Source organism: Bos taurus, chromosome 8 (assembly GCF_002263795.3).
Source record: "Bos taurus isolate L1 Dominette 01449 registration number 42190680 breed Hereford chromosome 8, ARS-UCD2.0, whole genome shotgun sequence".
Lineage (NCBI taxonomy): Eukaryota > Metazoa > Chordata > Mammalia > Artiodactyla > Bovidae > Bos > Bos taurus.
Window position 1 is genome coordinate 102,071,478 of NC_037335.1, and position 17,513 is coordinate 102,088,990.

A 17,513-nucleotide genomic window follows, 5' to 3' on the forward strand; every position below is an offset into this window, starting at 1 on the left:
GAGCGACTTAGCAGCAGCAGCAGCAATGGCAGTTCACTTTGTTTTTCTTTGTAATCTGACAGTGGGAGCCACCAGAGTCTTCACTGTGACATGGTTTTTGCTTTTTAATTTACAGTTTGTCTCAGAAGTGGGCTTTAACACTGCTTCATTAACTAGGGCACAACTCATTACACAGCAGAGAGATTTCATATGGATTTCGATGGACACAGATTTTGGAGATGAAGCAAATACATTTATTAAAATCTTTAGTTTTTAATTTCACTTGGAAATTTAATGCTTGCTTCAATTTTTATGATGGGAGCCTTCTAGAAGGCTGCATATGTGTGTATTATGGACCCATTTATGTATTGGGTAGCAGTAAACACATAGGAATTAATAAGGAGAAATTTGTAATGCAGTGTTTGTTTTTCTTAATATGAAATAATCAGTAAAATGTCTCACTTCACTCTTTAGTTGGCTCCTTTTTTTGTACTGTTCAGTATATGTGCTTTTAGCTGATCAAGCACGTAAGTTCATAAGCAGTGAATTCACTGGTTGAACCTCGAATTAAATCAGGCCTGGTGACTGTCCTTCATAGGATCAAAATTTTTTTTAATTTTATTAAAGTATAGTTGAGGTACAATATTATATGAATGACAGGTATACAGTGTAGTGACTCACAGTTTTTAAAGGTTGTGCTCCACTTATAGTTACCATAGAATACTGGCTGTATCTCCAGTGTTGTACATACAGTATTTTCTTGTAGCTTATTTTACACCGAATAGTTTGTACCTCTTACTCTCCTGCTTCTGTGACTGCCCCCCGCTCTCCCTGCTGTAACTGCTCGTTCGCTCTCTATCTCTGTGAGTCTGATAGTTGTACCTCTTACTCTCCTGCTTCTGTGACTGCCCCCCCGCCCCCCCCCCCCGCTGTAACTGCTCGTTCGCGCTCTGTATCTGTGAGTCTGTTTCCGTTTTTGTTACAGTCACTAGCTGGTTGTATCCTTTAGATTCCACCTATAAGTGATGTTGTTGTTGTTCAGTCTCCCAGTCTCATTTGACTCCTTACGACCCCATGGACCGCGGCATGCCAGGCCTCTCCGTCCCTCACCATCTCCTGACTTTTGCCCAAGTTCATGTCCGTTGCATCGGTGATCCAGCCATCTCATCCTCTGATGCTGTCTTCTCCTTCTGCCCTCAGTCGTTCCCAGCATCAGGGACTTTTCCAGTGAGTCAGCTGTTCGCATCAGATGACCAAAATACTGGAGTTTCAGCTTCAGCATCAGTCCTTCCAATGAGTATTCAGGGTTGATTTCCCTTAAGATTGACTGGTTTGATCTCCTTGCTGTGCAGGGGAGTCTCAGGAGTCTTTTCCAGTGCCACAGTTCAAAGGCACCAGTTCTTCAGCACTCAGCCTTCTTTACGGTCCAGCTCTCACAATGTCCGTGACCACGGGGATATAAGTGGCATCATAAGTATTTTCCTTTCTCTGTGTGACTTGTTTCGCTTAGTATAATACTCTCCAAGCCCATCTATGTTGTTTCAGATGGTTAAGATTTCCTTTTAATCTTGATGCTCTTTTATTTGTTTTATTTTTGGTTAGCAATATTTTCTGTTAGTGTGATATGAATAGGAAAAATAGTTTTCTGTCACGTAGTGGCTATGCGGTAAATATCTGTCAAATTGTATAGAAGAAGCAATTAGAAAAATGAGAAGAGGACATCGGACACATAAAGACTGAGCAGTTGAAATCTTCGTTCAGATTTCCTACCCAGAAACAGTAGCTTTTCTGTGACAATCTACTATACTTTTATTTCATAGATTATTAAATACTTTCTTATAAACTAACATAAAGTATGGTATATATGAAAGTACTTTTCCAGAGTATTTAGTGCTCTAAAATGTAAATGTTTTAAGATTAAACCTTGATATATTTAATAGATTGTTGTAACGTTTTGGAAATAGGATTTTTGAACGTTCCAACATATATATATGCATATATAGTTTTTTAAAAACTTCATTATGGAAAATGTCAGAGTCGCTTCAGTGCAGTGACCCCTCAATGTACTCATCACCTAGTTTTAGCACATATCAACTCATGACCAGTCTTGTTTCATCTCTGTCCCTACCCACTCCCTCATCCTCACACCAGGTGATTTTTTTTTTTTTTTTCCAAAAAAGTGACTTAAACAACATTTTTTAATCTAATAGTTCTGGAAGTCAAAAGTGCAAAATCAGTTTTCATGGATTAATATCAAGAATACTGGAGTGGATAGCCTGTTCCTTCTCCAGCGGATCTTCTGGACCCAGGAATTGAACCCAGATCTCCTGCACTGCAGGCGGCTTAGCAGAATAGTTGGTATATTAATGTACACGGGGCTGTATCCCTTCTCAAGTTTCTAGGGGGAACTTGTTCTTCCGTTTTCCATCTTCTGGAGGCTGCCTGCATTGCTTGGCTCAGGCCCCTTCCTCCATCTTCAAAGCCAGTGGCATTGCATCTCCTCTCCTCTCTGACAACTGGTTCCATCCTTCCATTTTTTTAAAAATTAAGATAAAATTTACATAACATAAAATTCACCAAAGTGTATAATTCAGTGGCTTTTATTATATTCACAGTGTTTTGCAATCACCATCACTATCTAATTTCAGAATATTTTCATCATCCCAAAAAGAAGTCCCATACCCATTAAGTAATCACATCCAATCCCTTCTTTTTCTCCAGCCCCAATATTATGAATAATGCTGTTTGAACATTTACTGTACAAGCTTTTGTGTGAAAACTTGCTTTCAGTGATTTTGGCTATATACCAAGGAATAGAATTGCTAGATCCTATGGTAATTCTAAGTTGAAGTTTTTGGGAAACTGCCAAACTGTTGTGCCAGGGGCTGTGCCATTTTACATTCCTGCAGCAATGTATGAGAATTCCCGTTCCTCTATGTGTGTGCTAACACTTGTGATTTACCTTTCTTTCCCGCCTTTTATGGCCATCCTAGTGGATTTGAAATGTTATCCCAGGTGATATTTTTTTTTTTTAATACTTTGGCTTAAAACATATATGGAAGTGCTGCTGTTTAGTCCACTTCCTTTTTTGCTTTCTGTCCTCAGAATTTACAAGTTAATACAAATAGTTGGCATTCATTTGACATCTACCATGTGCTGGGAGCAGTGTTGAGCTCTTCACTTGTATTATTTCATTTACGGGGTGTAGTTACCCTCGACTTGGCCAGCAATCCACATTCATATATGGGCTTCCCTGATAGCTCAGTTGGTAAAGAAGCCGCCTGCAGTGCAGGAGACCTGGGTTCAATTCCTGGGTCCAGAAGATCCTCTGGAGAAGGAATAGGCTACCCACTCCAGTATTCTTGGACTTCCCTTGTGGCACAGCTGGTAAAGAATCCGCCTGCAATGTGGGAGACCTGGGTTCGATCCCTGGGTTGGGAAGATCCCCTGGAAAAGGGAAAGGCTACCCATTCCAGCATTCTGGCCTAGAGAATTCCATGGCCTATATAGTCCATGGGGTCGCAAAGAGTAGGACACAACTGAGTGACTTTCACTTCAGATTCCTATGCATAAGCAACCCAGTAGGTAATTATAAGGGTGAGGAAGAGAGAGGTGTATTCTTTTAAGGAAGCTTGAAATGGGAAGAAACAAATTTATGAAGCCACAGACATCTGACGATGAGATTGCTTATTACAGAAGGAAATTCTGTTTGCAGAAGGATTCACTCCCAGGTTCCTTTAACTAGCAAGCTTCTTTGGTTCATTAAACCACGTTCAAGGTACTAAATCTGAAGAATGGATAACTCTTTTCAGAAGGTTGTCTGTTATGTGAAACGAGGCACACCTAACTGCTTATTTGTTCATTAGGCCTTTTCCCTAATTCTTGTTCAGCATAAGCAGACGGGAGTATGCACAGCAGGACTCATGAGATAAAAATGTCACTGGATTTGGTAATTAGAAAGTTTTGATGATTTGAGAAGAGTGGTTTCTGCATTAGGCAGGGATGGGGCAGAGAAATGCAGCCTTGAAGGCAGTACCACAGATGGCTTCGTTTTGCAGTGAAGAAAGGTTAGGGGTGGAGAAATCAAGGGGAAAGAGTGAAAGTAAAGGTAAATGATTCTTTTCAAAAGGGTTGAATGAGATGGGAAGGAGAGTGGAGAAGATATAAGGTTAAGAGATAAATTTTTTTTTTTCATGGTCAGTAGCCAAGTGCTTCTTTTCCAGGGGTGCTGGTATTGCCAATTCCTAAATATTTCAAATGTCTTGTGTTATAAAATCTGCGTTGCTTCTTGGCTTTCCCCACACTTAAGTGCTTAGGATTCTACTTTGGGGGGCTAAGTTCCTGTTCATGTATCTTATTTCAACATTTGTGTGTGTGTGTGTGTGTGTGTGCATGCATGCGCTTAAGGGTTTAAAACTTAAAAGAAAAAATTTTCTTTTTAGACATATTACAGAATTTTAGGAGGTTGCAGACTTAAATGCTTGTTCCAGTTTTCCGTCTCCTCATCAGCACTTGTTGTTTCTTTTCCTTTCCTGTCGTTCTCCATCTCCATTCTGGTCATCCTAGTGAGATATCATCCTAGTGAAGTGGCATCTCACTGTGATTTTGGTTTGTATTTCCCTAGTGACCAATAATGTCAAGCATCTTTTCATGTGCATTTTGGCCATTTGTATGTCTTCTTTGGACAAATGTCTACTGGGTCACTTAACCTTTTAAAAATGTAAATGTTCTTTTAATATTTCATAATCAAAACACTTCCAAATTGTGCATTAGTGGATACTGCCTTTCCCTGTGGGGCAGTGATGAGGAAGGCCTTTTAATGAAGCCGCTACGGAAATAGGTTAAAGCTCAAAGATCTCTTGGCGGCCAGGTAGTATTAAATTGCCCACAGTGTTGGCTCAAAGTAAATACAATGGAGAAATTCAAGTAAGGAGTAAAGGAAGTTAGTTCTGTCATTAAGAACTTTTAAACATAAACCTAAATGAAAAAAAGAGGGGGGCTCTGGAAAAGAGGGTATTTTATAGACACAGGGGTTTCCCTAATACACTTATTTTTTCATTTACAAAATTCTTTTATTCCTTGAACTGAAAGTAGAATCTTGAGATATTTAAATAATATGATTTGTGTCTGGCTCCTTTCCTGTCTTTCTTATCTTGCCCTAACTTTCCCACTAGGTCACCTGTGCATCAAGCGGCGTAAAGATAACAACTGGATTTACTGGTAGATGTTACCCGACTATTGTTGGTGTTCCAGAGACCGTGCTCTGCTGTTTCATTTTTTTTATTATTATGAAATTGACAGTGTGGTTGTAATTTTACTCCACCGGCATTTTCTCAGGCTTGTTTATACTGATGACTACATAAAGATCTAACTGATTTAAGAAAGACCGTTCTTGATGGATGGGTCCCAGGACTTATTTGCTAGCCTAGTTTTTCTTTGCACCTTCCAATCAATTATTCTGAATATTTTTCTTCATGTCATTGTAGCCACTTCCTGAGAAGTTTGTGGTGAAAGGTGTCGTGGATCGATTTTCAGAAGAGTTTGTGGAGACCAGAAGAAAAGCTTTGGATAAATTCCTGAAAAGAATTACAGATCACCCTGTGCTCTCCTTCAATGAACACTTTAATGTTTTCCTTACGGCCAAGGTAAGCCAGACTCTTTCATACTCCTCCCCCAAATTAGCATTCTTTCTACTCTCCCTTAAAAGCTGTTCTGACCTCTCCAAGGCACACCTGTAGTTAGTGGGTGGCATAGAATTGCTCTGGGTTTGTGTCTTTAGTGTTTTTTCTTGGTGCTCATCTGCCCTGGCATGGTTTCCGTGTTAGAGTTCAGGAGAAATATCCCCCTGCTGCAGCTGAGAAAGTTAGACTATTTTCACTTGCCAAAAGCAGAGATGTTTTCCTGAACACTTACCAGCGATGTTACCGGACGAGGCCATTCTGATCAACAGTGGGCATGAAAGGGCGAGAATGTTCATTGAGTGTTTGGTAAGGACATTTTCACAGGAACTTCGTGAGTGTTGGCTCAGAGTCTCATTTCACAGGTGAGGAGACTGAAGCTCAGGGCGTGTGTACGAGTTCAGCTGGCATCACTGGGATGTAAACTGGGTCTTTGTGGCTCCTGAGGCCACAGTTTTCCTGGGTATCGAACCACCTGACCAAGAGGAGTTTAGCATTACTTCAGTTCAGTTCAGTTCAGTTCAGTTGCTCAGTCGTGTCCAACTCTTTTCGAACCCATGAACTTCAGTACGCCAGGCCTCCCTGTCCATCACCAACTCCCGGAGTCCACCCAAACCCGTGTCCATTGAGTCGGTGATGCCATCCAACCATCTCATCCTCTGTCATCCCCTTTTCCTCCTGCCCTCAATCTTTCCCAGCATCAGGGTCTTTTCCAATGAGTCAGCTCTTCACATCAGGTGGCCAGAGTATTGGAGTTTCAGCTACAGCATCCGTCCTTCCAGTGAATATAGCATTACTTACCTGCAGCCAAGTTCCTAGCAGGTGGGCATTTTCCAGGCACTTGCCAGGGACAGAGTTAGGACAGACACAGGTGCTGGATTCTACATAGTCAGACTCAGGTTGGCCGTCTCCCCTTCAGTAAATTTAAGAAAATTGAAATCATTATCACACATCATTGAAATCATAACAGGCATCTTTTCTGGCTACAATACTATGAGACTAGATATCAATTATAGGGGAAAAAAAGCTGTAAAAAACACAAACACATGGAGATTAAACAATACATTTCTAAATAACAAAAAGGTTACTGAAGAAATAAAAAGGGAAATAAAAAAATTCCTGGAAACAAATGACAGCGGGAACATGACAGCCGGAAACCTGTGGGCTGCAGCAGACTCCAGGTGGCCACCCCCTGACTAGTCTGGGACTCCCCTGTTGGCAGAGCTGGTCCAGAACCCGAAGTGCTCAACTCTGACCGTCTGCAGAAGTGAGAGCTCGTGTTCAGACCCTCGTGCCAGCTGCCTTCCACCCCCCATCCGTTTATGCTCATGCCTCCTAGTCTCACATTCAGGCCATAGGTAATTCCTCCCGCATCGGCGAGGATGCTGAGGTCCAGGGACTTTCCAGTTTCCTTTTTCAAAATCCCAAATTGAGAAATATTTACAAACAGCGTCACCTGACGTAAAGACCTTAGAGGGAATGCCGTTCTCCAGACAGTGAGGACCACATGCCAACATCCGCCCATGTTGTGGTTTGTTTGTTTGTTTTCTTTTTGCCAAATCTTAGTTGGCACTCAGCCTCCTGGATGACATTCTTATTTATCTTCTCTTTTCCCTGGAAGCCTTCCCTCCACAGTTCAAACTTGTGTTCTTTTTAAAAAATGAGAGTATTTCCTGGTGAACTGCTCCTCAGGCACAGTTCTTCCAGAGTAAACACAAAGTGAAGTCCCCCCTGTTCTCCAGAAGTACAACACACCGCTTCACCCAGATCGCAGGTTCTTCATCCGGGCAAGCCTTCAAGTTTCATCATTTTTATTGAATAAAGGGACAAAGCAGGAGAAAGCTTAGACCCCTGGTCACTAGGAATTTGTGTGAAAAATAAGGAGGAAGGTTTTTTTTTTTGTATGTGTGGTTTTTATTTGTGGGCCAAGCAAGATGAAATGATGTTTAAAATGTCTTCAGTTTTGTTATTGAAGAAGAACACACATCCAGAAAAGTATGCCAATCATAGCTCAATAAGTGATCAGCAAATGAACACACCTTTGTGATCACTACCTGTATCAAGACAGAAAATCTCCAGCACCCTGGAAGCCCCCGATCCCAATCACTCCCACCCTCCTCCTCCCTAGAAAAAACACTGGCCCGATTTCTAGCATCGCAGAGCACTGATGGGTTTTGTCACACGGCCTTTCCTGTCACTGCGTCCTGCCTCCCACCCTCTACTTCCCTTACGTGGCTTCGGTTGGGTATAAATGAATGAATCTCAGCTCTTGAATTTTGCTCCTAAAGACAATTTAGGATATTTTGTACAGGAGAAAGGGACTCTTTAAAAAAGTTGTGATTAAAGGAACGTGTGCAGGGTCAGTGTTCCTTATTGGAAAGGAAGGAGTCCAGCTCTGGAGAGAGAGACCTGGTGTGCAGGTGCAGGGGTGTGAGCGTGGTGGCCGCGATGACGCAGGGGAGGAGACATGTGTGTGTCTGTGTGTGTGTGGTTAGCGCCTTACCTAACTCAGCTACTTTTCTTTTGCTTTTTTAATAATTAAAAAAATATATTTATTTGGCTTTGTTGCATCTTAGTTGTACTGCAGCGTATAGGAGCTTAATTCCCCAGCCAGGGATTGAACCCACCTCTCCTGCATCACGAGGTGGACTTTTAACCACCGGACCACCAGGGAAGACCCCAGTCCCTTATTTTTGGTGTCCTCCATTTCCTAAAGGAATTGGCTTACCCAATCCTGGCCGTGTGAGCGGGTGAGCCCTTTGAGTCTGTCTCTTCGTGTGTCATCCTTAGGACCTGAACGCCCACAAGAAGCAAGGGATGGCATTGCTGACTCGAGTGGGTGAGTCAGTCAAGCATGTCGCTGGCGGCTACAAGCTGAGAAATCGGCCTCTTGAATTCGCAGCCATCGGCGAGTACTTAGACACGTTTGCGCTTAAGCTGGGAACCATCGATCGAATAGCCCAGCGGATCATCAAGGAAGAAATAGGTGAGCTCTGTGTCAAGGTCTGGATCAGGCCCACGAACCACGTTTGCAGAAATGGCACTCGTGTGCCAGGCAGAATCAAACTGTTGAACCAGGGGAGTGGCAGCACCAGGCCACACTACGCCCATAAAACCAACACACACACATATATATACACGGAGCGGGGGAGGTAGTTAAGGCCAGAGGGGACTTTTGGACTCCATCCCTGGCCCTGCATTTCATCCTGTGTTTGATTTCCCCACGGCAAACAGCCACTCTGAGCTGCTGGGCTTTTCTAGTTTTATCTCTCTCTCGACTTCTCTTCTTCCATCACCAGAGGATGAGATGGTTAGATGCCATCCTCTCTCTCATCTATAGGGACGATCATTTAAAAATTAAACTTGAGTATCTTTTCTGGCAGAAAGGCGGTTCAGAAGGACAGCCTGTGTTTGCCAAAGTTCTGATCCTAAGGAGGTTTCACACTTGAAACTGACTCACCTGCCTCGCCGTGGCTTCATTTCAAGCCCGCTCTTCCTGAGAGCTATGAGGCCTTTCTTTAACCTTCCTGGTTGCTGCCACTGCTTCATCCCCACCCGTCTCTTGGCCACTTGCTTTTCTGTATCCCAGAATGTGGGGGCCTTTTGTCTTCTTCCACACGTGTAGACCAAATGCACATGAACAGTATTAGTGATCACGCTGGCATGTGATGTGAAACGTAGGAAAGGATTCCCCGGTAGCTTCAGTCCATTGGTTACTAAAAAATGGCAGCAACATTTTATCGTAATGGCAAGAATCCTGGTGACAATTGATGGCCAGCTTTTCTTTGTGAGGAGAAATAAAACGACATTTTCCCCTGTTCTGTGTTTTAATTCTCCTTTACCTGCTGCTGGTCTTATGTGGGCCTGCAGGTTTTAGAGATGGCTTTAGAGGGCTGACTGTCGGGGTCCTGACAGGACGTGCAGCCACGCTGCCTCTGGCATCTGGGCCAGGGGCCAGAGTCTGCTTCTTGCCCGCACTAACACAATGACCTCTCGGCACCTCATGGTCTGGGTCCTGCCGCCTCTCCTGGGCCTTTGGGGACCAGGAAGCCTGCCTGGGGAAGCGCCTTCTGATGGGCCCAAGGTGTTGGGGTGAGCCCTGAGTGAGAAAGCAAGTTGCCTTTGTAAGACCACACTTTCTTATATCAGGTATTTCCTAAAATTCCATTGTTTTTCCCTCGTGACTGATTTTCTTTTTTTTTTTACTTTTTTTCCTTTTGGAAACATCCCCCCAAACCTATATGAAACTCTGCTTCCATGGCCTGTCAAAATACTGCTTCACTGTAGCGGTAGGCGAGTAAGTTTTGGGGAAAATATTTAGTGGATGTCACTCCCAGCACTTTCCCCCCGAAGGCATAGTGGCTCCCATTATCCAAAGGCATGACATTTCCACTATGGAGTGGAGTTGATTGATGTTATGATGTTAGCTGTGACATTAGCTTACAGAGATTGTAAAAAATATTCTGTTACCATCAGTGCTGTGTTTAAAGGGAAGCATGCTCAGAGAGCTCTTTGCTGCAGTAGTTACTGAGTCAGTAATACCAGTGATTGCTGCCCAGCCAGATCTCAACTGGTTTCTCAGTCACTCAGTTGTGTCTGACTCTCTGCGACCCCATGGACTGCAGCATGCCAAGCCTCCTTGTCTATCACCAACTCCTAGAGTTTACCCAAACTCATGTCTGTTGAGTCGGTGATGCCATCCAACCATCTCATCCTCTGTCGTCCCCTTCTCCTGCCTTCAGTCTTTCCCAGCATCAGGGTCTTTTCAAATGAGTCAGCTCTTCATATCAGGTGGCCAAAGTATTGGAGTTTCAGCTTCAACATCAGTCCTTCCAATGAACACCCAGGACTGATCTCCTTTAGTATGGACTAGTTGGATCTCCTTACAGTCCAAGGGACTCTCAAGAGTCTTCTCCAACACCACAGTTCAAAAGCATCAATTCTTTAAGCACTCAGCTTTTTTTATAGTCCAACTCTCATATCCATACATGGCTACTGGAAAAACCATAGCCTTGACTAGACGGACCTTTGTTGACAAAGTAATGTCTCTGCTTTTTAATATGCTGTCTAGGTTGGTCATAACTTTCCTTCCAAGGAGCAAGTGTCTTTTAATTTCATGGCTGCAATCACCATCTGCAGTGACCTTGGAGCCCAAAAAAATAGTCAGCCACTGTTTCTATTGTTTCCCCATCTATTTGCCATAAAGTGATGGGACCAGATGCCATGATCTTAGTTTTCTGAATGTTGAGCTTTAAGCCAACTTTTTCACTCTCCTCTTTCAGTCTCATCAAGAGGCTCTTTAGTTCTTCTTCACTTTCTGCCATAAGGGTAGTATCATCTGCATATCTGAGGTTATTGATATTTCTCCCAGCAATCTTGATTCCAGCTTGTGCTTCTTCCAGCCCAGTGTTTCTCATGATGTACTCTGCATATAATTTAAATAAATGGGGTGACAATACACAGCCTTGACGTACTCCTTTTCCTATTTGGAACCAGTGTGTTGTTCCATGTCCAGTTCTAACTGTTGCTTCCTGACCTGCATACAGGTTTCTCAAGAGGCAGGTGAGGTGGTCTGGTATTCCCATCTCTTGAAGAATTTTCCACAGTTTATTGCCCAGCCAGATCTCAACTGGTTTCTCTTCCCCTTTTAGAGTACCTTGTAGAGCTGAGAGAATACGGGCCCGTGTACTCCACGTGGAGCGCTTTAGAGGGGGAGCTGGCCGAGCCCCTGGAGGGTGTGTCAGCCTGCATCGGCAACTGCTCTACAGCCTTGGAGGAACTGACCGATGACATGACAGAGGACTTTCTACCTGTGCTCAGGGAATATATTTTATACTCTGACTCCATGAAGGTGAGCTGGCTCCCTCCTTGTGCACCCAGGTACTTTCTTTGTGGTCATTAACCAGTAACTAAGTGGTTATTGCCTATTTGCTTGTGGTATTGGGCTTCCCTGGTGGCTCAGCTGGTACAGAATCTGCCTGCAATGTGGTAGACCTGGGGTTCGATCCCTGGGTTGGAAAGATTCCCTGGTGAAGGGAACAGCTACCCACTCCAGTATTCTGGCCTGGAGAATTCCACGGACTGTATAGTCCATGGAGTTGCAAAGAGTCAGACACGACTGAGCTACCTTCACTTCACTTCACTTCATTTAGGTTTCCTTCTTTCTAGATGGGCAGGATCAGACGTGTGGACTGACCTCTTTCTTGAACATGTAAAAAGAACACATGGTGAATCCAAGTATGTGAATTAAATGAAAAAAAAAAAAGAAAGTTTGGAAGAGATTCTTACTAGAATCTTAGAGGGGGAGCTAGCTAGAGTTCTCTGAGAGTTTGAGATATAACATCTGATTAAGAACAGTATGTTGTGGGGAAAGAACAATTGAATAATAATTAGAGCTCTTTGAAGTTAAAGTGTGATTGCTAAAATAAAATTGAAGAGCACAGTTGGAAAATGAGGCTGAGGAAATCTTGGAAAGTATTGTAAAACAAACTTAAAATGTAGTTGGAAAGTAGAACAAAAATGCAAAAATACTGAAAATGTGAAAGAATGATAAAAGACATAGAGGATTAATCTCAAAGGTTAATTAATCACCGACTAATAAGAGTTCCTGATTGAAAGAATAGAGAAAACTGAGAAAGGAAAATTATGAAAGAAGCAGTACAAGAAAGTTTCCCTGAACCAAAGGGCATAAGTCTTTAGATTAAAAGGACAGGTTGATTACCCAGCAAAAGGACTGGACAGAAAACCAACCCAAAGCATATCATTGTAAAATTTTAGGACAGAAGTGATAAGATTCAGGTACAGGATCAAATGCTTTAATGTCTGCGTTAGAAACTGCCCCAGCCTGCACTTAGACCAGTTGGAGAGTGTAGCTGCGGGGGACTCCTATGCTGGTGGGCAAGGTTTATCTTGGCTAACTGGCTCATTTTTATAGATGAAGAAGCAGAGGCTCACAGGTGGGCCTTTTCTCTGCTCCACGGTCCCAGTTCTAATGAGCAGCCACCTTATGTTCGTGTCTTTACTGTTGGCGAGAGAAACTGGATCAGTTCCTGCTTTTCAAGGCTGCGGTGCACATTGTCTGTGTTTAAGTGTTGTTGTGGCACGGCACATTCTGTCCCCTTCAGAGGCAGAGAGAAAGCACAGGAAACGGGCCCTAGGAGGCCACGTGGAACTGATGGATCATGTTCAGTGGACAAAGAAGACAGCTTGTGCTGGATTGGTGGTTGAAGATGTGTGTTTCCAAGAACACTGTGGAGTGAACAGAGCTTGAGAGAGAAGGGTACCAAAGTTTCTCTCAGGCCCAGGACTCAAATATGCTATAGACATCTGCAGGTGAGCCCCTTATATGGGCTCACATTCTATACACAGCGTGTATATAAAATATGATTATGAGAGTGATGGGCTGGGAGAGAGAACACATTAGAGTCTTTAGCAGAGTTCTAGCAGTGCTTTTTGAGCACTGGTGTCATTATGACCAGGCCGGGAGTTGGAGAAGCTTTATTTAAGAAAGTTAGGGAAGGGCCCTATGCTTCATATCTCACACTGCCTTATTCATGGAAGGCAGTCGGCGAATATTTAATTGAAGCCGACAGTGTGGTGCAGTTTGGAATGTTTTCAGATACGTAGCTATTGTATGACACCCATCTTGTTATTTTTAATAACTTGTAGTAGGTTTATCTACAAGTCAAAGAGCATGCTTATCTCAGAGGTACTGGTGATGACTAGTGAGATGAGCGTCAGAGGAGAGAGTGATAAGGTAAAGGCCAAAGTGAGTGGAGCCAGTTGAGCAAGGGAGTGGGTGGCAGGTGGGGAGGTCAGATAAGTAAAGGTGGGAGGTGGGGAGGATACATAAGTCAAGGTGGGAGTGGGGAGGGCAGATAAGTAAAGGATAAGATATGAGGAGATACACGGTAGTATCTTAAAGGTCACAGTCGGTAAGTCTGGATTTTGTTCTTAGGAATAAAAGACCAGCCATTTGGTTTCATGCAGGGAAATGACACGCTATGGTTTGCACTTTTAAGAAGACAGTTAGTGCTATAATAATGAAGAATGGATTGTGGAGAGAAAGGGTCGGGGAGAGGGAGAGAGAAAGAGAGAAAGGTCCAGAGACCATCAGCAAACTGTTGCAGGGAGCCGAGTAGCAGATAACTGCGTGGTAGAGCTTGGGGAAGTGAGCAGACTTGGGGTGTATTTTGTGTGCAGGACCAGCTAGACTCGCGGCTCCGTTAATGTGAAGTGAGAAATGAGGGAATCGAGGACGACGCCTGCGTTTTGGGCTTCAGCAACTGTGTTGATAGTGGTCCTGTTCAGTGAGGTGGGGAAGTTTGGAGAAGAACAGTTGGGAATCAAGTTGTTTTGGCCATACTGAGTTTTTAAAAAGTGCCTATTAGACATTAAAGTAGAGCTGTCATGGCAGCTGGTTATGAGTTCAGAAGGAACAGAAATTTGGGAGTCATTTGTTTATAGATGGCATTTAAACCTATGAGAGTTGGGGCGATCATCTGGTGAGATGAGACTGAGGCAAATAGTCCAGGAGTGTTCCTTGTATCTTCCAGTATTTAGCGGTCTAACGCCTAATTAGGGGGGTGGACAAGTAGGAGGAAGGAGCCTGAGAAGGAATGGTCAGTGTAATATGAGAAAGAGTAGAGGAGGACCTTAGTGAAGCCAAGAGAAACAACTGTTAGAAAGAGCTTGATAAGCAGTGACCATATGAATTAATAACGTGGAAGTCACTGCCATCGTGATTCGAGGTGTAAGATGTAGCTACGAAGTTTGGGTTGGAAGACAGCTTGTTTTAAAAATTCTGATTATTTCATTGCCATATGATTTTTTGACTTTAATTTTTCTTAAAAATTTTTTTTGGAAGATAGTTGATTTTTCCATGCTGTGTTTGTTTCAGGTGTTCAACAAAGTGATTCAGTTATACGTATATTCATTCTGTTTCAGACCTTCCCCCATGTAAGTTATTACAGAATACTGAGTGGAGTTCCCTGTGCTATACACTAGGTGCTTCTTGGCTATCTATTTTATATATAGTAGTGTATGCATGTTAATCCCAAGCTCCTGATCACCACATTTCCCTTTTGTTAACCATGTTTGTTTTTGATATATATGTATGTTTCTGTTTTGTAAGTTCATGTGTATCATTTCTTAAAAATTGGATTCTACATATGATATTTATCTTTCTCTGTCTGACTTAAACTTCACTTACTATGATAAAGTCCAGGTCCAGTCTGATGATTTCTTTGGCCTATGCGTGTATTCCCCCAGAGACCACGAGGTGGAGCTAATGAGTCAAGTGACTAGTCTATGTTTTTAGGTTGCCCACTTAGGGTGCCTTTCAAAACCTAAAAAAGAGATTTTCTAGAAGGCTGATTTGAGGGAAAGAAAGTCCTCCTTCCTAAACAAAAGTGACTATAGGCTTGAGGGCCTGATTTCTTGAAAATGTGAAGAATTAGGAATGTATCAAAGTATATAATGATCTCAAATATTTTTAAATTTAGAAAAATATAAAAATCAAAACTCTGAGATTCCCAGTTAGGGCTGACTGGATACATATTGAAACTTCCTCTTTTCATACAATCAAAATGACTCCAGAATGATTTTTTTTTTCTTTAAGGCTTAAGTCCAGGGGGCGAGGAGGGTATGGTGGGAGGGAAGAGCAGCAGGAAGGGAAACAGCAGCAGTACAATTAGGAACCAAAAGCGAATTGAGAGGTGATAGAGACTCAGGTGACTCAGAGCTGCTTACGCTGACTGGGGAAAACTGAGAAGCCACCTAGTTTACACTGTGGACTCCTTCAGAAAGGTGAGGAGTGGACAGCACCAGCTACCCCTGGGACTGTGGGAAAGAGGGAGCTGAAGACAAGGGTTGAGCAGCAGTCTGTTTAAGAAGCAATTAGAGCTTCCGATTCTGTCCTCCTTCCAAACACTGGGGCACTGTCCCTTCGCCACTTGGGCAGAACTGGAGGTGTATTCTCTGCTGCACACACTTGGTCACTCAGTCGTGTCCGACTCTTTGCGACTCCATGGACTGTAGCCCGCCAGGCTCCTCTGTCCATGGGCTTCTCCGGGCAGGAATACTGGAGTGTGTAGCCATTTTCCTCCTCCAGGGGATCTTCCCAACCCAGGGATCGAACCCACGTTTCCTGTATCTTCTGCATTGCAGGTGGGTTTTTTTACCCATTGAGCCACTGGGAAAGTCTCCATAGAGGGTCTCTGCTCCAAGGGACGCCAGGCACAGTTGAGGGTGGGGACTGAAATCCTAAAATCAAGAGCAAAAGGTCACTAAATGTTGAAACTCTTGGTTGTCTTTCCTGGTAGAGTTGGAGGGCCTTTTAGAAAAATCTAAACAGGCTGGGAGAAGAGACTAGAATATACTGATATTTAGTGGCAGAGGGAATCCTCAATGAAAGGACCCAGCAGAGTCCCTGTAGAGAACTGTCAGGAAGCCCTCAATATCAGAGAACTTTCAGCCAGTTTTTAGTGTTTCCCTCTTGGGCGAGTGTGCAGAAAAGGCTCACCAAATATTTAAGGGAAGCTTCTAATGTGAATACAAGTAAATACAAAGAAGGAAAAACATAAACATCACTGAGGGAGAAGAACTTTTCCGGGAAAAAAACTCACTGATGTCTTCAGAAAGAGATGTCACAGGTATAAAACAAGCATTTTTAAAGTTCTAGAGAATAAGCAAAGAGCTCATGGAATGACGATCAGGATAGAAATGGAAAAAAAAAAAAACACACACACAAACAGGAGATTTAGAAGAACAGTTTACGGAAATGACTATAAAATGAAACAAAAAGACAGATGGAGGATTGGAGAGAAAAATAAAAATGTAAAAATGAGAGGACCAGACCAGACATCTAATATTTCAGATCCAATATCTGAAAAACAGGAAGAGAAAACAGAGAAATGGGGGGGCATCAGAGGCATTCAAGAGAAAAGACTGGAAGTGAAGATAAGACATGTTGCAGGCCGTGCCTGAAAGATGAGGTGGTTGATGCTTAACCCCCTCCTCTACATTTTTCTTTATTTTTCAAATTATCTGTAACAAATATTGTTTAAAATGAAGGCATGATGTGTGGTTTTAGTATTAGCAACATTGTCCTAGAAAATTGAACTCACAGGTGGTCTGTCATCAAAGAAGGAATGGGTGAAAAAGAGCGTGTTGGGAAGGGCAACCTAAGTGTGGCCATTTAATCACACATGTCACCAGGTCAAATTCAGACTGATTTTCTTGCCTCTAGGGAAATGCTCTCATAGACGGACACCCAAAGACAGGCCGCAGGGCTATGTTGGGTGTCAGATGTTTTTTAATGATTATAAATGTTCAAAATTGAAGTGTATTTGATGTATCAGCTTCCTGTGTGCCCCATAATGAGCCTGCATTTGCATACATTGTAAAATGATCACCAAGATAAGTGTCAGCTAACACTTCTGTCACCTAACAAAGTTAGTGCAGTGTTATTAACCGTGTTCTCCTTGACAGTACACCCTCATGACTTATTTATTTTATCCCTGGAATTTTGTACCTCTGGATCCCCTTTAGCCATTTCGTAACCCTCCTAATAACCCTTCTTCTCTCTGACAACCACTGATCTGTTCTCTGTGAGTCTGGACTTGGTTTGGTTTTGTGTGTTTGAGTTTTATTCTCATTTGAGCTTCTTTGTTATGGAACACTCATCATTGTACACAAATTCCCCCTGGGTGTTTTGGGCTGTCAGCTCTAGGCATGCCAGACCATAGGCCACTCTGGACTGTCATTCTCTTCGTGTGGCTGAGCTGTTCCTGCTGCTCTCATTTACTCTCTCAATCCCATTTCACCTCTTGCAAAAGGATTTGATGCTTAAAAACT

The 17,513-nt window shown here is 42.9% G+C and overlaps 1 protein-coding gene across 1 annotated transcript in view; it reads left to right on the forward strand.

Annotated features, from left to right (window-relative positions):
• Positions 1 to 17,513, forward strand: part of SNX30 (sorting nexin family member 30) — a 104,216-nt gene that overhangs the window by 66,902 nt on the left and 19,801 nt on the right. The window contains exons 4-6 of the mRNA NM_001206738.1: positions 5,466 to 5,624; positions 8,448 to 8,643; positions 11,309 to 11,508. Of these exons, the coding sequence (NP_001193667.1) occupies positions 5,466 to 5,624; positions 8,448 to 8,643; positions 11,309 to 11,508 (555 nt within the window). The remainder of the gene's footprint in view (positions 1 to 5,465; positions 5,625 to 8,447; positions 8,644 to 11,308; positions 11,509 to 17,513) is intronic.